Source organism: Herpailurus yagouaroundi, unplaced genomic scaffold (genome assembly GCF_014898765.1).
Source record: "Herpailurus yagouaroundi ecotype Mexico unplaced genomic scaffold, PumYag 184, whole genome shotgun sequence".
NCBI lineage: Eukaryota > Metazoa > Chordata > Mammalia > Carnivora > Felidae > Herpailurus > Herpailurus yagouaroundi.
Genome location: NW_024412415.1, coordinates 21,122,532 through 21,142,509, shown reverse-complemented (window position 1 = coordinate 21,142,509; position 19,978 = coordinate 21,122,532). Strand labels below are relative to the sequence as shown.

Sequence of the window (19,978 nt, the reverse complement as noted above, 5' to 3'; positions counted from 1 at the left end):
CCCCCACCCCCCCCCTTTTTTTTTCCATTCACAGGCGCAAGGCTTTTTTCTTAAGACGAAGGCCTATTTCTTTGGTGATTCACTCAGACCGCAGGTACCGGATAAGAGCCAGAGAGGTGGCATCACCGGCGGCAAGATGCCCCGGCAGTCACAAGAGAAGCTCACGGGGCGATGACAAGGCGGTGGAAGGGGCGCGCCCGGGGCACGCTGGGAACGCGGGGCGCCGCAGCCGGGCCTGACCCGGAAGGGCTGGCGCTTGGTAACCCCGGCTTCCCTAGCAACCGAGCAGGTGCTTGTCCTAAACAGCTGAATCCTCGGTTACTACCGCCTCCCGAGATGCCTCTGCAGGTTAGCGATTACACCTGGCAGCAGACGAAGACTTCGGTGTTTATCTCTGTGCCCCTCCGAGGCGTCTCCGTCAGAGATGCGGACGTGTTCTGCACGGAAAACTATCTGAAGGTAGGAACTCGAGCTGTGCCTGAAGGGCCCTCGGGGACGTGATCCGAAGACTCCATGGGCGCGTTGTTGCAAATAAGCGTCCTAAAATTTAGTTCTATTTTTTCAAACCGAATTCCATCAGGTGACAACTCATCTTTAGACAGATGTCATAAGATCAGACCTTATTCTTATCTAGGATTTCCTCATATGCCTTGTTAATCTTATGGGACCTCGAATAAATTTATAGCAGGCATGTCAGAAAATGATTTTGGCCCCTATCCCTTTTTTTTTTCCTTAAAGGCTTAGTCTTTATTTTGTGTAACTAAACTAACCTCCGTTTACCCCCCCCCCCTTCTGAATAGGTCAACTTTCCTCCATTTTTATTTGAAGTGTTTCTCTGTGCGCCCATAGATGATGAGAACAGCAAAGCCAAGATTGGGAATGACACTATTATATTCACCTTATATAAAAAAGAAGTGGCCATGTGGGAAACCCTTTCACTGTCAGGTGGTAAGTGTTTTTATTCAAAGGTGTTCATCTGGTTGTGTGTTTTGTACTTTATACCTTTAAAAAAAATTCTCTTTCAAAACAGTTGTTTTTTTAGTAGAAAAAAATAGGAACATGAACATGGTTTAAATGATATAGTGCTTCAGCTGACACTTAAGATAAATTAAAGATTGAATAATTCAAAAGTTAGAGCGCATTTGTATTAGTTCTCAAGCAGATGTGGACTTGTATCTTCAGAGGCTAAGGTCTCTTGATATGACCTTATTTTGTGTAGGCATTAACACATCTGGTAATCCTAGGAACACCCTATTAGGTTACCATCCCCTGCCCTGCCAGTTTTTTGTTTTTGTTTTTTTTTAAGGTTAGGCTACCGAGGCACGGAAGGGTTGAATAATTGGCACAGGTCACACAACAAGTAAGTGGCAGACTGGAACTGCAGCCCTAGCAGTTTGACTCTAGAGCAGTGATTCTTTGACTCATCTACAAAACTTTTAAATAACACAGATGTCTGAAACTCAGCCTAGTTCAATCAAATCAGTTTATGGGAGTGCGATACAGGTATCGGCAGTTTCAAAAAAACTTCCCAGGGATTATAATGTACAAAGCTGAGATTCCCTGTTCTCTATTCCCTTAATAAGTACTCTGTTCTTCTACCAAGATTGGCTTTGTGGGTCAGTAATTGCCCTCTACTGCTTTACCTCTATTTCCTTCCTCCCTGTTGTAGTTGTCTTATATTCTAGGGGTTTATATCTGTTGTCTGAAATTTCTCTTAGGTCTCTGGCGTTAAGCCTTGAGTAGGAATTACTGAGAATGGGGAGATGAATATCATTCTTGATATTACTCTTTTCTTGGTATTTTGCAGTGGAATTTAATTTTGTAATCCCCAGGACCAGGTAGATTTTTCTCTAAAGTCTGGTGTTCAGCTCAGAAAATACTGGTTAAGGTAGGTTACCATACTGAGGTTACTTTAATTCTTGAGTGATTGCCAGACTAACTGAAGAGTTTTTTTTTTTTTCTTTCCTAACCATGATCTTCCTCTTTGTTTTTTACATATGCTTTCATTGCACATTTACTTGATTCTTCTTTTTCATGGTCTTATGGTCATCCATTCCACACTTTGACCATTTAAACCAAGGTTTAAGGGGCGTCTGGGTGGCGCAGTCGGTTAAGCGTCCGACTTCAACCAGGTCACGATCTCGCGGTCCGTGAGTTCGAGCCCCGCGTCGGGCTCTGGGCTGATGGCTCAGAGCCTGGAGCCTGTTTCCGATTCTGTGTCTCCCTCTCTCTCTGCCCCTTCCCCGTTCATGCTCTGTCTCTCTCTGTCCCAAAAATAAATAAACGTTGAAAAAAAAAATAAACCAAGGTTTAAGAAATATTTTTCTATATAGGACCAGATAATATTTTGAATATTATGGGCCATATGGTCTCAAAAGCAGCCAATAGACCATTCATGTTTATTGACACTGAAATTTGAATTTTATCTTGTTTATATGTCACACAATATTATTTTGATTTTTCAACTATTTAAAAATATAAAAATTATTCTTAGCTTGTGTGCTAGAGGAAAATGGGCAGCAGGTCAGATTTGGCCGTAGTTTCCCAACCTCTGATTTAGACTAATCAGAACAGTCTTAAAACTAGCTTATATAACAAGTAATGAACATTGATTTTACTTCAGAAACAAGGTTTGAGATTCCTTTAGAAATCAAACTCAGTTACACATGCAATTCAGTGAAATTATTTCTTTAAAAATACTGGTTTTCACATAAATTATGTGGAACTGCAGTCTATATGCCAAGCCTGCCTCATTATTCAAAACATATTTGCTCCATTTTTTCCTCCTGACTTCTTTCTTGGTATATTTTTCATTTTTTAGAAGTGAAAGTAGGTTCTTTTAATTATTTTTGCCCTTAAAGCCAGTCCAGCTGTCTCCACTCTGTTATTAAACAGGAAGTGGGTTGGGGGAGGCTTCAGACTTAATTTTAGTCCTTAAGCCCTAGTCAAGATCTTGAATAAATAAAAATGCCATGCTTTTTTTTTTTTTTTTTCTTTTTAAGACAGTTTCTTTCAAAGTTAAAATTCCAGGGGAGCCTGGGTGGCTCAGTCAGTTAAAAATCTGATTTGTCATCATTTTGGCTCAGGTCATGATCTCACAGTTCATGGTTTTGAGCCCCATGCTGGGCTCTGCACTGATAGTGTGAAGCCTGCTTGGGATTCTTCCTCTCCCCCTCCCTCTGCCTCTCTCCACCTCTCTCCCCCCTTCTCTCCCCCCCATCTTCCCCCCTCTCTTCCCCCCTCCCCTTCTCCCCCTTTCCCCTTCTCCCCCTCTCCCCTTCTCCCCCTCCGTGTCTCCGTCCCCCCAATAAATAAGTAGACTTAAAATTTGTTTTTAATTCCATACTTTTTTTTTGGAACAACAGGCAAAAGTTTATTAAAATATAAGATTAGAAAGCAAGAATAGTAGCAAAGCTATCTTTGCAGAGAGAGAGGATTGCCCCTAATTCAATTGAACCTCCACTGAAATTTAGCATTCCCTTCAACTATGAATGTAGGCAACAGACAACAGTTGTATCAAAAATACAAATATCACAAATAAATTTATATCACAAGTACCTTTATCTTTTATACTCATTGAAATACTTTGAGAGTATAGTATTTATTACACTTGTTGTTATATATTATTTAATGCATTAATGAAGAAGCACATGTTAGTACATCACACACACACAAAAAAAACCCTCCTCTTGTAGGAGACCTAATGTGATATTTATTGTGATTAGGTTTATAAGCAAATAGTCCTGGTTTCTTGACAGAGAGGGAGGGGGATAAATGTGTACATTTCCCTCCATCCTGTCCCCTCCCCCTCTCTGCACGTCTTTCCCTCTCTCATTTCATTACCCTTTCTCTCACTTTTATGTCCCTCTCCCCATCCTCATCATTCCCATCTTATTCACCTTTTCTGTTGTTCCTACTTTCTCTCATCCTCCTCCCCCACGCCCCGTCATTATCTCCCTCTGTAGTAATTTATTGCTGTTACAGTTGCTTGCTTGCCTTTTAATGTTAGCTTCTTGGCCAGTTTAATATTGAAAAATGTTTTCATTTTTCCATGTGAAATTGGGTCCCTCCCAAAATCTCATCTTGGATCAGTATGTCAGACAGTTTTTTCCTAAATAAAGCATTCATCATAATCCTAATTTAGTGATATTTCTTATGTTTTAGTTGACAAAGAGATGATGCAAAGAATAAGGGAAAAATCTATTTTACAAGCACAAGAAAGAGCAAAAGAAGCTACAGAAGCAAAAGCTGCAGCAAGGCGAGAAGATCAAAAATATGCACTAAATGTTATGATGCAGGTAAGTTGCAGATTGATAGGAAAGTCCTCTAATTAAAGAGATAATAGTAAACTGTGTAAGGATAATTTATTACAATCACTGTACTTCCTCAAGTCTTTGTTCATGCTTTGGTTATAGGACTTATGATGTTATGTAGGCTATCTACACTTACATGTGTTCCTGAAAATCTATATGAAAATGGAGGATATAAAGATTGAACAATAGATTTACTTGTTTCAGGAAGAATGTTCTTTTTCCAAGGTAGTAAAAAAATGGTAAGGTTGTATGATAGAAGTGTTTTACTTATTTTTAAATCTTGAAATAATGGACATGATTATTTAAAACAAGAAGAGTCTTGAGGTGCCTGAGTGGCTCAGTTGGTCCGACTGTTGGTTTTGGCTCAGGTCATGATTGCACAGTTTCTGAGTTCAAGCCTTGCATCAGGCTCTGGACTCTGCTGTCAGTGGGGAGCCTGCTTGGGATTCTCTCTCTTTTCCTCTCTCTTGCTCCTCCCCCACTGCTCTCTCAAAATAAATACATAAACTTAAAAAAATTTAAAAAAAAGAGCCCAGTTAAACACTAAATATTGACATATTAGTATCTTTTTTTAACTGTTGAGGCTTTCAAGTTAAAGCTTTTAATCAGCAATATATTTTTTGAGATGTAATTCACATACCATACAATTGACTCATGTAAAGCTTATAATTTATTAGTTTGTTGTATATTTAGAGATGTGCAGCTATCACCACAATCAATTTTAGGACATTTTTATCACCTCAAAAAGAAACCATGTGCCCATTAGGAGTCACTCACCATTCTTCCCATCCACTCCAGCTCCAGGCAACCAGTAATCCACTTTCTGTCTTTATAGATTTACCTATTCTGACTAATTTTTACAAGTAATTTTTTTTATTAAAAAATTTTTTTTACATTTATTTTTGAGAAACGGAGACAGAGCATGAACAGGGAGGGGCAGAGATAAAAGGAGACACAGAATCTGAAGCAGTCTCCAGGCTCTGACAAGCTGTCAGCACAGAGCCTGACAAGGGGCTCGAACCCATGAACCCATGAACTGTGAGATCATGACCTGAGCCGAAGTCCAATGCACAACCAACTGAGCCACCCAGGCACCCCTTTACAAGTAATTTCTTATCTCTATTCTCATGTTGACATCTTGAAATGATTAAGGAATCTATAACTAGCATTTCATGAAGAGCTGTGTGGATCCAAGTCTCTTCTTTTGTATTTGGATTACTACTATTTTATTCATAATGAACAGTTCATAATTCCAAAGGTTTCTCCACTTCTTTCATTACTTCTACTTGACTTTATATATATGTGTGTGTGTGTATACATATATATATAGAGAGAGAGAGCACGTGCGTGCGTGCACCTATGGTTATATACTTTGTCTTTTACTTGAAAACTGAACACATGGTCAGCTGACCAAAGATTCCTGCTTTCAGTATATTTGAGTTCCATCTTTTCTTTATTGTGTTATTGCTGCTATCAGCCTTTTGATTTTATCATTTTCCTGAATTTTAAAAAATAAAAGCAAAATAATATAAAATTTGTGGTAACGGACAAACACATACTGAACTAATAAAATAGTTAAAATAATGGTATGCATTCTGCTGTATTGGTAAAATAATAAACCTAGCAGTACCACCATGTTATGTCTCGAAGTTATTAGTATACTGATATCTGAAAGCCTGACTTTGGTATTTGGAAAGATGGTTTTAGGGGTGTTAGTGTATAAAATGTGAAGCTATAGATTATGTTAAAGTGGATAGAACCTATGGTAAGTCTATAGCCTTTACTCCAAACTGTCCATGTTGTTTGTTTCTTTCCTTCAATAGAATTCAGAGTTGGGATTATGTTTTCTTTCTTCCTTATTATAGCCATTGCCAAGTTAAATAGTAGGTACTCAAATATTTGAATTAATTAATGTGAATACCTTGCTCTAATACCCTGTGACAGTAGCAACATTCTAGGTTGATGGATAGACACAGATTTTTTTTTTACTCTGTCTGATGTTAGACATTCAGAAAAGAACTCTCATGATTCAGTGAGAGTAGATGAAGAGATACAACAACAAAAGGCAACATGTTATTAGCTGAAACCAAAAAATTAACTTAAAATTTGAATTACATCTCAAAAAAGAACAGTTTTTAGTAGTAATCTTTTAAAAATAATTAGCAGGGCTGGTGCTAAGACTCATTATAATGTTAGTTCACTGTGCTGTATTAGTCTGCTTGGGCTACCATAACAAAATACCACAGATTGGAAAGCTTAAACAACAGACAGTTCTAACAGTTCTGGAGTCTCGAAGTCTCAGATTGAGGTCCAGCAAAGTCAGTTTCGGGTGAGGAGTCTATTCTGGTTTGCAGTTGGCAGAGAGAGAGAAAGAAAGAGAAAGAGACAGAGAGAGAGAGACAGAAAGAAATCAGGTGTCCCCTCTTACTAGGACACTAATCCTGTTCTATCCGGCCCCACCCTTATGACCTCATCTAACCTTAATTACTTCATCAAAGGCCTGTTTTCCAAATATAGCTACCCTGGGGATTAAGGCTTCCACAGATTAATTTGGGGGCACAGAAACACCCAGTCAATAACACTGTGTAATAAACTATCCAAAATTTAGCGACTTAAAGGCACAAATACTTATTTCTCAACATTCTGTATGTTGGTGAGGCATTTTTTTGTGGTTTGGGGCTGGATTTGTTATGGCTGGATATTCTAGAATGGCCTCGCTCAAGTGTCTGAAACCTTGCCTGGAATGTAAGCTTGAATAAGCGCTTTTAAAGCTTTTGCTGTATCATATTTACTAATGTTTCATTAGCCAAAATATGTCATATCGCAAGCTCAGATTCAAGGGCTGGAGAAAGACTACACCTCTTCTAGGAAAGAGTGATTAAATCACATTGTAAAGGGGCATGCATATAGGGATGGGAGGAATTTGGGGCCACTTTGCAAGTTCAGTGATAAAGCAGTGATCAGATGTAGTTCATTCAAGGCTCTGATTCCATCTGTCTGCATCATCTTTAGCACTGAATTTTCTTTGTGTCTATTTTATCCTAGGCTGATGATCTACATCGGCATATAACAAGGCCCAGTGGAAGACAGGCTATTTTGTTGGCTCCCTTGTAAACCCATAAAACAATTGCTTTAGATGTTATAAAGTGATATTAGAAATGATAATCAGTTTGACACCTGTTCACATGAATCATGAAGTCTTTGTTGCTTCAAACTTATTTTACAGGATCAGCTCTTCACTATCTTTGCTGCTGATCTATCATTTGTTCACTTTATAGTCATTTGTTGAATACTGTGAAAGGTGTTGCTACAGAGTTGAACAAGTCAGTCTTCACTTTCAGTTTACTCATGGTGCAGAGAAAGTGACAGGAGAGAAAAACAGATTGCACCAGAGGATGCATGAGAGGTCATGGGAGGATAAAAAGAGAACACTGACAAAAGACTGGTATCTCAGTCTGAGAGTATGGGCAGGAAATATGAGGCAGTGTTGTTTGTGCCCAATACTGGAGAATGAGTCACAGGTACCTGGAGAATAAATGGAAAAATTACAGACAGCTTGAATAAGCACATGACAGAAAGTGGCACAGTGAGGGAACATTTGTTGGTCAGAAATAAAATCTTAATATTTTGAAAATTTGCCTGAAGGTAATGGGGCACTCTTTAGCAATTTTCAGCAAGAATATCAAATTAATAGGGTTTGTATTTTGGAAAAGTTCATTCTGGCTATTGAGTGTGAAGTGCTTGTAGTGTGGAGGCAGAACTTTTGTATTTTTAAGATGGAAAGACTTTGAACATATTTACATGTTGAATAAGAGGCCAGTAAAGGAAAGGTTGATAATACAACCAAAGCCGGGAATTGATGATGATGGAATGGGTGGAATGAAGGTGAACCAGTGAAAAAATTACTCTTAAGTAATAGCAGGATATATTTTTTAAATATTTATTTACTTTGGAGAGACAGAGTCGGGGGGAGGAGAGAGAGAGAAGGAGAGAGAGAGAAGTGGAAGGGGCAGAGAGACAGGGAGAGGATCCCAAGTAGGCTCCACACTGTCAGCGCAGACCCCCAACTCGGGGCTTGATGTCATCAACTATGAGATCTGAGCCAAAATCAAGAGTCTGATGCTTAACCGACTGCTCTACCCAGTTGCCCTGCGGGATATTTTATCTTTTGACACTAGAGGGCAGGGCTAAGGAATAACTAAGTATTTGGAAAATTCTTAAGTACACAGATAGTTAAAAGAATCCTTTTTTTTTTCACCCCTCAGGATGAAGGAGGCAAGAGGGAAAGAGATTGAGGCAGAGTTATAGGCTTTGAGGTGATTAATGAAAGTTTGGAATACAGATGCCAAACTAATCTGAAACATGCTCTATTGGACAGTGTTGACTGCTATTGCCTAGTTTTCCTATCTTATTTACTATTTTGTTTTATAGATTGCCCTATTCTCTTTTGAGTTTTCCTTTTGTTTTCTACTTCAGGGTAAGTACTACTTGACTTTTGTCCTCTGAACTTTTAGCCTAGGTAGATACATTTTGAGGTGCTTTCTTTTTCTTAAAGATAAAACCCAGAAATCTCAACCTGTGAAACAAATTTTGCCTAATCATGCAGATGAAGTATGAGTTGCTTTCTGGAGTTGTCTAGATTATACTATAGTGCCTTAAAAAGTTCTTATCTGGGGGGGTTGATTTCAGCTCAGGTAATGATCCTGGGGCCCAGGGATTGAGCCCCGTGTCAGGCTCCGTGCTGACAGCACAGAATCTGCTTGGGATTCTCTCTCTCTCTCTCTCTCTCTCTCTCTCTCTCTCTCTCTTTCTCTTTTTCTCTCCCTCTCCCTCCGTCCCTCAATCCTTCCATCCCTCCATCCATCCCTGTCTCCTGCTCACTTGTGCCTCTCTATCTAAAATAATGTTAAAAAAAATTCTTATCTGTGAAACCACATACACTGTTTATTGGAAGAGTGTACAATATACAAAAATACCGCAAGGAACTACTTGGCCACTTTTATTCTATTTTTTATTAGTAATTAAAAAAAATTTTTTTTTAACATTTATTTATTTTTGAGACAGAGAGAGACAGAGCATGAACGGGGGAGGGTCAGAGAGAGAGGGAGACACAGAATCTGAAACAGGCTCCAGGCTCTGAGCAGTCAGCACAGAGCCCGACGCGGGACTCGAACTCACATACCACGAGATCGTGACCTGAGCCGAAGTCGGACGCTTAACCCACTGAGCCACCCAGGCGCCCCTTTATTAGTAATTTTAATGTTCCTAGCATTTTTTGTATCCCCCAGCCCCTCCTTTTTCTGCATCTTCTTTCCTTTCAGTATATGTCAGTACCCTGTTAGCCCTATTGATTTTCTCATAATCCTGTTTCTTCCTTTTAGGTAATTAGCATTTTCCCTATAAACCCATCTTTAGGGCTCTGTGGTTTTGGTAACTCCTGTTCTAACTCCTTTGACCAACTCTTTATATGTGAAGTCTTCATTCTCTTACCTTATTTGTTATTAACAGTTATTGCCATCATAAGACACTTAATTATGCTGTTCATATACCCAGTCTTTGTATCACTATTCCTTTTGAATTTTATTTTTCACCTTTTCTGTCTTTGATATTTCTTTTTTTTTTCCTAAATTTTTTAAATGTTCATTTAATTTGGAGAGATAAAGAGAGAGTGTGAGCAGGGGAGGGGCAGAGAGACAGGGAGACTCCAGGCTCCAAGCTGTAAGCACAGAGCTCTATGTAGGGCTTGAACTCACAGACTGCGAGATTATGACCTGAGCCAAAGTTGGACGCTCAACTGACTCAGCCACCCAGGCACCCCTGTCTTTGATATTTCTTATTGACAAGTTTTACAGACTAAATACACTTTGTTTTGTTTGTTTCTCCTTCAAAGTGTACCATGGTGGCTTTGCTTTATTTTTAAGCTTTTTTTTTTTTTTTAATTTTACTGAGGTGTAATTGACAAAATTCTAATATATTTAAAGTATATAATGTGAACATTAGCTATACATTTACATTGTGAAAGGAATCCCTTAGTGAAGTTAATTAACACATATATCACTTCATATAGTTATCCTTACATTAGATCTCAGCACTTATAGCTGAAAATTTGTACCCTATCATCAACTCCTCCCCATTTACCCTGCCCCTTAGCCCCTGGCAACCACCATTCTTTCTACTCTGTTTCTGTGAGTTCAATTTTTTTTTTAATTTGATGTATAAATGATACCATGCAGTATATATGTTATATATAACATGCGTAGTATGTATATATATGTGTGTGTATATAATGAAAAGAATGAATGTGTGTGTGTGTAATGAACAGAATGAATGTGCATGTGTGTATATATATACATATATCACATTTCAATCCATTCATCCGTCAATGGATTCTGAAGATTGTTTCTATATCTTGGCTATCTTGAATAATGCTTCACTAAACGTGGTAGTGTAGACATCTCCTGGAGATAGTGACTTCATTTCCTTTGAATATATATATCTGTCAGTCATTTGTATATCTTCTTTTGAAAAATGACTAGTCAGGTCCTTGCTATATCTAAAAGTTTTTATTTATTTTCTTGCTATTGAGTTATGAGTCTTCTGTATTTTGCATATTAATCCCTTATTGGCTCTGTGGTTTACATATATTTCTCCCATTCAGTACATTACTTTTTTATATTGTTGGTGTTCTCTTTTGCTGTGCAAAAGCTCTTAAGATGTAGTCCCACCTTATTTTTGCTTTTGTTGCCTTTGCTTTTGGTGTCAAATCTAAAAAACCATTTCCAAACCAATGTCAAGGAGCTTATCACCTATATTTTCCTCTAGGAGTTTTAGGTTTTGGATCTTACATTCAAGTCTTTAATCCATTTTGAGTTCGTTTTTGTGTGTGGTGTAAGGTAGGGATCCAGTTCCATTCTTTTGCATGTGAATATCCATTTTTTTCTAGCACCATTTACTGAACAGACTATCTTTTCATCTTTGTACGTTTTTAGTGCTTTTGTTAAAAATTAGGTGATCGTACATGCATAGGTTTGTTTCTGGGCACTCTATTTTGTTTCATTGATCTATATGTCTGTTTTAATGATCATACTATACTGTTTTGATTACTCTAGCTTTGTAATATAGTTTAAAATTAGAAAGTATGACACTCCAGCTTTTGTTCTTCTTGCTGAAGATTGCTTTAACTAATTAGAATCTTTTTTGGTTCCATACAAATGTTAGGATTGTTTTTTCTATTGATGTGAAAAATGCTATTGGAATTATGATAAGGGTTGTAATGAATCTGTAGATCACTTTGGGTAGCATGGCCATTTTAACAATATTCTTCCAATCCTTGAAGATTTATTTGTGTCTTCAATTTCTTTCAGCAGCATTTTGTAGTTGTCATTGTATAGATATTACACCTCTTTGGTTAAATTTGTTCCTAAGTATTTTATTCTTTTTTATGCTGTTGTAAATGAGATTTCTTCTTATTTTCTCTTTCTGATAGTTTGTTGTTAGTGTAGGAATGTAACTGATTTTTTTTTTTTTTTTGTATGGACTTTGTGCCTTGCAGCTGTACTGGATTCATTTATTGGTTCTAACAGGGTTTTTTTGTTTTTTGTTTTTTTCTTTTTTGGAGTTCTTAGAGTTTTCTCTGTATGTCACCTGCAAATCTAGACACTTTTATGTCTTCCTTTCCAATTTGGATGGCTTTTCTTACTTTTTTTTTTTTTTTTGCCTAATGGCTCTGGCTGGGACTTCAGTACTATGTTGAGTAGAGGTGGTGATAATGGACATTCTTGTCTTGTTCCTGATCTTAGAGGAAAAGCTTTTGACTTTGCGCTATTGAGTATGTCGTCAGCTATGGGTTTGTCATATATGGCCCTCATTTTGAGCTATGTTCCATATAGATCTAATTTGTTGAAAGTTTTTATCATGGAAGGATGTTGAATTTTGCTAAATGCTTTTCTACATCTATTGAGATGACCAAATGATTTTAATCCTTGATTTTGTTAAACTGATGTATGACATTGATTTATTTGCATATATTAAACCTGCATCCCAGGAATGAATCTCATTTGGTCATGGTGTATAATCCTTTCAATGTACTCTCGAATTTGGTTTGCTAATATTTTGTGGAGAATTTTTGCATCTATATTCATCAGGGATATTGGCTTATGGTATTCTTTTCATGTAGTGTTCTTATTTGACTGGTATGTGGGTAGTGCTGGCCTAATAAAATGAGTCTGGGAGTGTTCCCCCCCCTTCACTTTTTTAGAAGGTTTTCAAAAATGATGTGTATGTATCCTTTTCTAAATGTTGGGTGGAATTTACTACTGAAGCCATCTGATGCTGGAGTTTTCTTTGTTGGGAGGTTTTTGATGACTGATTCATTCTCCTATAACTGGTTTGTTTAGATTTTGTCTTCATGATTCAGTCTTGTAGGTTGTACATTTCTATAAATTTATCCATTTTTTTTAAGGTTTTCTACTTTGTTATCATATAATTATTCATTTTACTTTTTTATGATCCTTAGTATTTCTGTGTTGTCAGTTGTGATGTGTCCTCTTTTATTTCTGATTTTATTTTTTGAGTCTTCTCTCCTTTTACCTTAGTTTAGCTTAATAGTTTTCAATTTTATTTTTCTTTTCAAAAAACCAGCTCTTAGTTTCACTGATCTTTTCTGTTATCATTCTAGGCCCTACTGCATTTCTTTATGCTATGATATTTATTATTTTTTTGCTTCTACTAACTTTGGGTTTAATTTATTCTACTTTTTCTAACTCTTTAAGGTGTAAAGTTAGGTTGTTTATTTGAGATCCTTCTTTTTTCTTAAGGTAGGAGTTTATTACTATAAACTTCCCTTTTAAAATTGTTTTTGCTTCATCCCATAAGTTTTGGTATTTTGTGTTTCCATTTTCATTTGTTCCAATATATGTTTTGATTTCCCTTTTGATATCTTCTCTGACCCATTTGTTGTTCAGGAGTAATGTGTAATCTCCACATATTGGTTAATTTTTGTTTTCCTTGATACTGATTTCTACTTTCATGCCATTGTGGTCAGAAAATATACTTGAGCCAAAGAATATTCTTTAACTCTTTTATGACTTTTTGTCTTGGATAGTAGCCATCCTAATGGGTGTGAGATGGTATCTCATGGTGGTTTTGATTTGGTCCTCAATGCCATTTTAATTTGAAATGTATCTTTGAAACCTACCCATTCCCCTTTCCTCCATTTTTAATTCTTTCAGATGTTGGTAAGCAGAACCTTTATTTTTGGTTGGTCTTTTCCTCTCTTATCCCATCATTTGCCCTACACTTACTCCTTTTTTAAAAATAACAGCTTTGAGATTTCCTTCATACACTGTACAGTTCACTCTTAAAGTGTACAATTCTGGGGGCTCCTGGGTGGCTCAGCCGGTTAAGTGTCGGACTTCGGTTCAGGTCATGATCTCACTGTTTGTGAGTTCGAGCCCCACATAGGGCTCTGTGCTGACAGCTCAGAGCCTGGAGCGTGCTTCACATTCTGTGTCTCCCTCTCTGCCCCTCCCCTACTCATGCTCTGTCTCTCTCTCTAAAATAAATAAATGTAAAAAAAAAAAGTTAAAATAAATAAATAAATAAAAGTATTTAAAAAAATAAAGTATACAATTCTATGGCTTTTAGCTTAATTACAAGTTATGCAACCATCATGACTATGTGGTTCCAGAACATTTTCATCGCTTCAGAAAGGAACCCCATACCCATTAGCAGTCACTCACTATTCTATCCTCCTCTGTAGTCCCTATCTACCTTCTGTGTCTATGGATTTGTCTATTCTGGACATTTCACATACAATATATGACCTTTGGTATCTGCCTTTTTTCACTAAGCATAATGTTTTTGAGTTCATTTATTTATTTATTTTAATGTTTATTTACTTTTTGAGAGAGACAGCATGAGCAGGGCAGGGGGCAGAGAGAGAGGGAGACACAGAATCGGAAACAGGCTCCAGGCTCTGAGCTTTCAGCACAGAGCCCGATGCAGGGCTTGAACTCACAGACTGTGAGATCATGACCTGTGCTGAAGTCGGATGCTCAACCGACTGAGCCACACAGGTGTCCCTCATTCATTTTGTAAAATAGGTGAGACCTTCATTCATTTTTATAGCTGAATGATACTCCATTGTATGGATATACCGCAGTTTGTTTCTTTGTTCATCAGTTGGTGGAAATTTAAGTTCTTTTCACCTTTTAGCTATTGTAAATAGCACTGCTATGAACGTTCACTTATAATTATTTTTTTGAGTACCTGTTTTCAATTCTTTTGTGTATATACCTAGGAGTAGAATTGCTGGGACATTTAACTTTTTGAGGAGCCACCAAACAATTTTCCATAATGACTGTACCATTTGGCATTCTCTTCAGCAATATGTGATGATTCCAATTTTTCTACATCCTTGCCAAAACTTGTTATTTTTCATTTTGTTGTTTATAGTCATCAGAAAGTATGAGCCCCCCAAGTTTTTTTTTCAAGATATTTTGGCTATTCTGGGGCCTTTGCAATTCTATTTGATTTAAAGATTGGCTTTTTCATTTCAGTTATTATTGTAGCATATCTGTGTGTTATTTGGCAGTTTGAAAAGATCATTATATAAAATCTTATTTTTATAATTAAAAAATGAATAGAAAATAGAAAATGAATAGAAAATAGTGAGATCACTAGTAATTTTTTTCTTTTTTCTTTTTTCTTTTGTATTTTCTGTGTTCTCACCATAATAAATGCATATTTTTCATAATAAGAAAACATTTTTTTTTAATTTTTTTTTCAACGTTTTATTTATTTTTGGGACAGAGAGAGACAGAGCATGAACGGGGGAGGGGCAGAGAGAGAGGGAGACACAGAATCAGAAACAGGCTCCAGGCTCTGAGCCATCAGCCCAGAGCCCGATGCGGGGCTCGAACTCATGGACCGCGAGATCGTGACCTGGTTGAAGTCGGACGCTTAACCGACTGCGCCACCCAGGCGCCCCAAGAAAACATTTTTTTAAAAAGGAGCAACGCTTACCTTCTGATGATTACTGTTTCTACCTTTAATTTCTTTTTTCTGTAATAATAATTTACTAATTTTCTGTGTAAATCTACCAAATTTCTAAGCATATGAGAAATTAACTTTAGCTATTAACAGGTAGTCATCAGAAAAGACAGTATCTCTGACACTGCTTTTCTTATATGTACATTTTGTCAGGTGTGCTGACCTACATCCTTTTTGTGTAAGTGTATCCCAGATTCACAACATCTGTATAGAAATATACTTTCAGCAATCATACATGTCCATTTTTTTGTTTACTTCAAACTTTTTCATCTTTTCCAGATGTGTAGTTAAAATTCATTCATTCATTCATTCATTCATTCTACCCATTAGGATATTTGTTAGCCTTGGAAAGAAGAGAGTGTGGAAGCAAAAATACTTTTGTTGAGAGAAAAATGGAAAGAACTGAAATGGTTAGATGGTACTTAATCTTCTCAACAGCAAAGTCTTGAGATGGAAGTAGCAGAATGCACTTAGGCATCTCTAAAAAGGAAACTGTTTGTAACAGCTGTTATCAGAAATGAACAAGATTATTACTGAGCAGAAAGGAAAACATAAAGGGTAGGATATAAAAATATATTAACTCATTTCCATTAGTCCAAATCTGGTTTGAGAAATAATTTTTCTTCATCAATTCTTTTAGTTTTGTTCCCGTGAATTTGAAGTCTAGTCAAATGGGAACTTTGTAACATACATAACATTAAATATGTATGTAAACATACATGCCTTTGGCATGCCTTGCAATTTTTTATTGAAAGCTATACATGTTATATCAGGTAGTAGAAACAGGTTATTAGGCTGATTTATTTTAATGTGGCTGGGATTTAGGCTATGTTTAATGTTAGCTGTATCTGTTGGTATCAGAGGCCTCTGGTGTCTGTTTTGTTTTTTTGAACTCCCCTTTGACTTTGGGCTTCTATTCCTCTTCTGTAAGAGTTTTTATCATAAGACTCTCTCTTATATAATCTACTCTCATTATCCTGGAACCCCCTAGGTATGGTAGTAAATTTATAAGGGAAGAGAAGCATTCATAGACTTTCAGTTAAATATCACTTTTTCCATGGGCCTGTATCTTGGAACTGTGATCTTTCAAGTTTTCCTCCAGTGAGACAGCTTTTTCCCACTGCCTCCTATTCCCTTCCTTGACTGCACTGTTCCTAGTCTATTTTCTTGAATCCTTGACTACTGACTATTTCCTTCTCCCCATAAGTGAGACAGAAAAGCTGGAGAAGACTGAAGTGGGAGGGATTTTCTTTCCCAGCAGAGATAAGGGACTTCCACTCTGGCAAGGTCCTTGACTCTGGCTAGTAGATCTTTGTTAAGGAGAGTGCTCTGGGTATTTCTGTAATCCACAATGATTATTCTTCCCCTCCCTCTGCCAGAGACACAAAGTTAATATTCAGAGCTTTATCAGTGTAGCCTAATGTGGTTTCTGAAGGTGAAGCCCACAAAAATATAGGGGCACTTCTCAAGACTGTGGCCTCAAACACTTTATCAGTAGTCCTGCTAGTCCACCCTTCAGTTCTAGTATTTTGTCAAAATGACCCATTTAAGTGTTCCTACTATTTTATAGCTCTAGTTATTTTTGTTACAGGCAATTACATCTTTGTGTGTTTTGGATATACCTGTCTGTCCAGATTTCAGGCTAACAGTTTGCCCTGCAACTCACTTCTCTAATGAGTCCAAGAAAACTAGTTGTTTTTCACTTTGTCCATCTTTTTTTTTGTTGTTGTAAGGATTGGAGTAACAACCTCTAAGCTTTCTGCGTGTCAAAACTGGAACTAGAGCTCCTTTACTCTCTCTCTCTCTCTATATATATACATATATATATATATATATATGTATATATATATATGTGAATATATATATGTATATATATATGTGAATATATATGTGTATATATATGTATATATAGTTGTAAAACTTTTCAGTGGTTGCTATATGCACCTTTAACTTCTAATAATCTACTTCAAGTAAGCACTGATTCTCTTCCAGTAAAATACAGCAAGTTTGTTCAAATAAAACTCTGTTATCTCCCCCTCTCTTTGGTCTGCTTTGCCATTTAGGTATATGTATTTGTTATAACTCAACAGTACATATTACTGTACTTTAAAAATTATTGCTTTTTGTTAAATATAGAACTGCCCTACGACCCAGCAATTGCACTACTAGGTATTTATCCAAAGAATACAAAAATACTTCTTTGAAGGGGCACATGCACCCCCATATTTATAGCAGCACTGTCAACAATAGCCAAAGTATGGAAAGAGCCCAATGTCCATTGGCAGATGAATGGATAAAGAAAATGTAGTGTGTGTATATATATACACACACACATACACATACACATACATATACACACAACGGAGTATTACTTGGCAATCAAAAAGAATGAAATCCTGCCTTTTGCAACAACGTAGATGGAACTGGAGTGTATTATGCTAAACAAAATGAGTCAGAGAAGACAAATACCATATAATTTCACTCATGTGGAATTTAAGAAACAAAACAGATGAGCATAGAGGCAGGGAAGGAAAAATACAATAAGATAAAAACAGGGAGGCAAACCATCTTAGAGATTTTTAACTATAGAGAAAAAACTGAGCGTTGCTGGAGTAGAGATTAGTGGGTGATGGGCTAGATGAATGATGGGCATTGAGGAGGTCACTTGTTTTGATGAGCACTGGGTATTGTATGTAAGTGATGAATCACTAAATTCTCCTGAAACCAATACTACACTACATGTTAACTAACTTGAATTTAAATAAAGACTTGGAATAAAAAAAACATTAAATAAAAACTTACTGCTTTTAAAAAAAAATCTTAGGGTTTTAAATAAATCAAGAGACTAAAGGCCAAAAAAAAGTCTGTATTGTCTTTTTTCTTGATTAAACAATGTAATGTAATAAATCAGCAGTACTTTTTTCCCCTCATGGTTTGTTTGTTTTATAACTGGAAATTTATACCTTTTGACCCCTTTCATGCATTTTGCCTAACCCAGCATCCCATCACTGGTAACCATCAGTTTGTTCACTGTATCTATGAGCTTGAGGGTTTTTTGTTTGTTTGTTTGTTTTAGATTCCACAGAAAAGTGAGATCACATGGTATGTCTTTCTCTGATTTATTTCACTTATCATAATGCCCTCAAGGTTCATCCATGTTGTTGTAAATGGCAAAGTTTTATTCCTTTTTGTGGCTGAACAATACCCTGTTGTGTATATATTCCATATTTTCTTTATCCATTTATCCACCAGTAGACACTTAGGTTGTTTCCATGCCTTGGCTGTTGTAATTAATGCTACAGTAAAGATGGGGAGGGGCATTGTATATCTTTTTGAATATGTGTTTTCATTTTCTTTGGAAGTAGAGTTACTAGATCATGTGGTAGTTCTATTGTTAATTTTTTGAGGAATCTCTATACTGATTTCCGTAATGGTTGCACCAATTTACATTTCTCCTAACAGTGTACAAGGGTTCCCTTTTCTCCACATCCTCACCAACACTTGTTATTTCTTGTCTTTTTTGATACTAGCCATTCTAACAGCTGTGAGGTGATACCTCACTGAGGTTTCCATTTGCATTTCCCTAGTATTTAGTGACATTCAACATTTTTTAATGTACCTGTTGGCCACCTGTATGTCTTCTTTGGTAAAATGTCTATTTGGATCCTCTGTTCTTAATTGGATGGTTTGTACTTTTGGTGTTGAGTTGCCCCTTATAAGATATTTTAATTTGCAAATATTTCATTTAGTAGATTTTTGTTTTCATTTTGTTGATGATTTCCTTTGCTGTGCAGAAGCTTCTTAGTTTGGTGTAATTCTGCTTGTTTGTTTTTGCTTTTCTTGCCTTTGCTTTTGGTGTCAAATCCAAAAAATCACTATGACAAGTTATTGAGAAATTTACTACCTGTGTTTTCTTCTATGAATTTTATGGTTTCAGATCCTACATCCAAGTCTTTAATCCATTTTGAATTAAATTTTGTGTATGGTGTAAGGTAATGGCTCAATTTTATTCTTTTGCATGTGGTGGATATCCAGTTTTTCCAGTATCATTTATTGAAGAGACTGTCCTCTCCCCATTATATATTTTTGGTTCCTTTATCATAAATTAATTGGCCGTATATGCATTGGTTTATTTTTGGGCTCTCTGTTCTAGATCATTGATCTGTGTGTCTGTTTTTATGCCAGTACCATACTTTTATTTTTTAAAAAGTAGGCTTCATGCCCAGCACGGAGCCCAGTGTGGAGCTTGAACTCACAACCCTGAAATCAAGACCTGAGCTGAGACCAACAGTTGGATAGCTTAACTAACTGAGCCACCTAGGCACCATGCCAATACCATACTTGTACGTTTTAATTACTGTAGCTTTGTAATATAGTTTGAAATCTGTGGGCTTGCTGCCCCAGCTTTGTTCTTTCTCAAGATTGTTTGGGTCATTCAGTGTTTTCTTTGGTTCCATACAAATTTTAGGATTGTTGTTTTCAATTTTTGTGAAAAAGGACATTGGAATTTTGTAGAGATTTCATTGACTCTGTAGATTGTTTTGCATGGTTTGGACACTGGAACAGTATTAATTCTTCTAATTCATAGGCCTGGAATATTCCATTTATTTGTG

At 36.7% G+C, this 19,978-nt stretch overlaps 1 protein-coding gene across 7 annotated transcripts in view; it reads left to right on the top strand.

Annotated features, from left to right (window-relative positions):
- The first annotated feature begins 236 nt into the window (after positions 1 to 236).
- DNAAF4 (dynein axonemal assembly factor 4) overlaps positions 237 to 19,978 on the top strand; it is a 69,543-nt gene continuing 49,801 nt past the window's right edge. For 2 of the 7 annotated variants that reach the window (XM_040492755.1, XM_040492754.1), the window contains exons 1-3: positions 241 to 459; positions 801 to 948; positions 4,165 to 4,298. In XM_040492755.1, coding sequence (XP_040348689.1) covers positions 337 to 459; positions 801 to 948; positions 4,165 to 4,298 — 405 coding nt within the window. In that variant the 5' untranslated portion in view covers positions 241 to 336. Of the gene's footprint in view, positions 460 to 800; positions 949 to 4,164; positions 4,299 to 19,978 lie in introns of all 7 variants that reach the window. The other 5 variants (XR_005795832.1, XM_040492758.1, XM_040492753.1 and 2 more) reach the window with 5 other exon arrangements.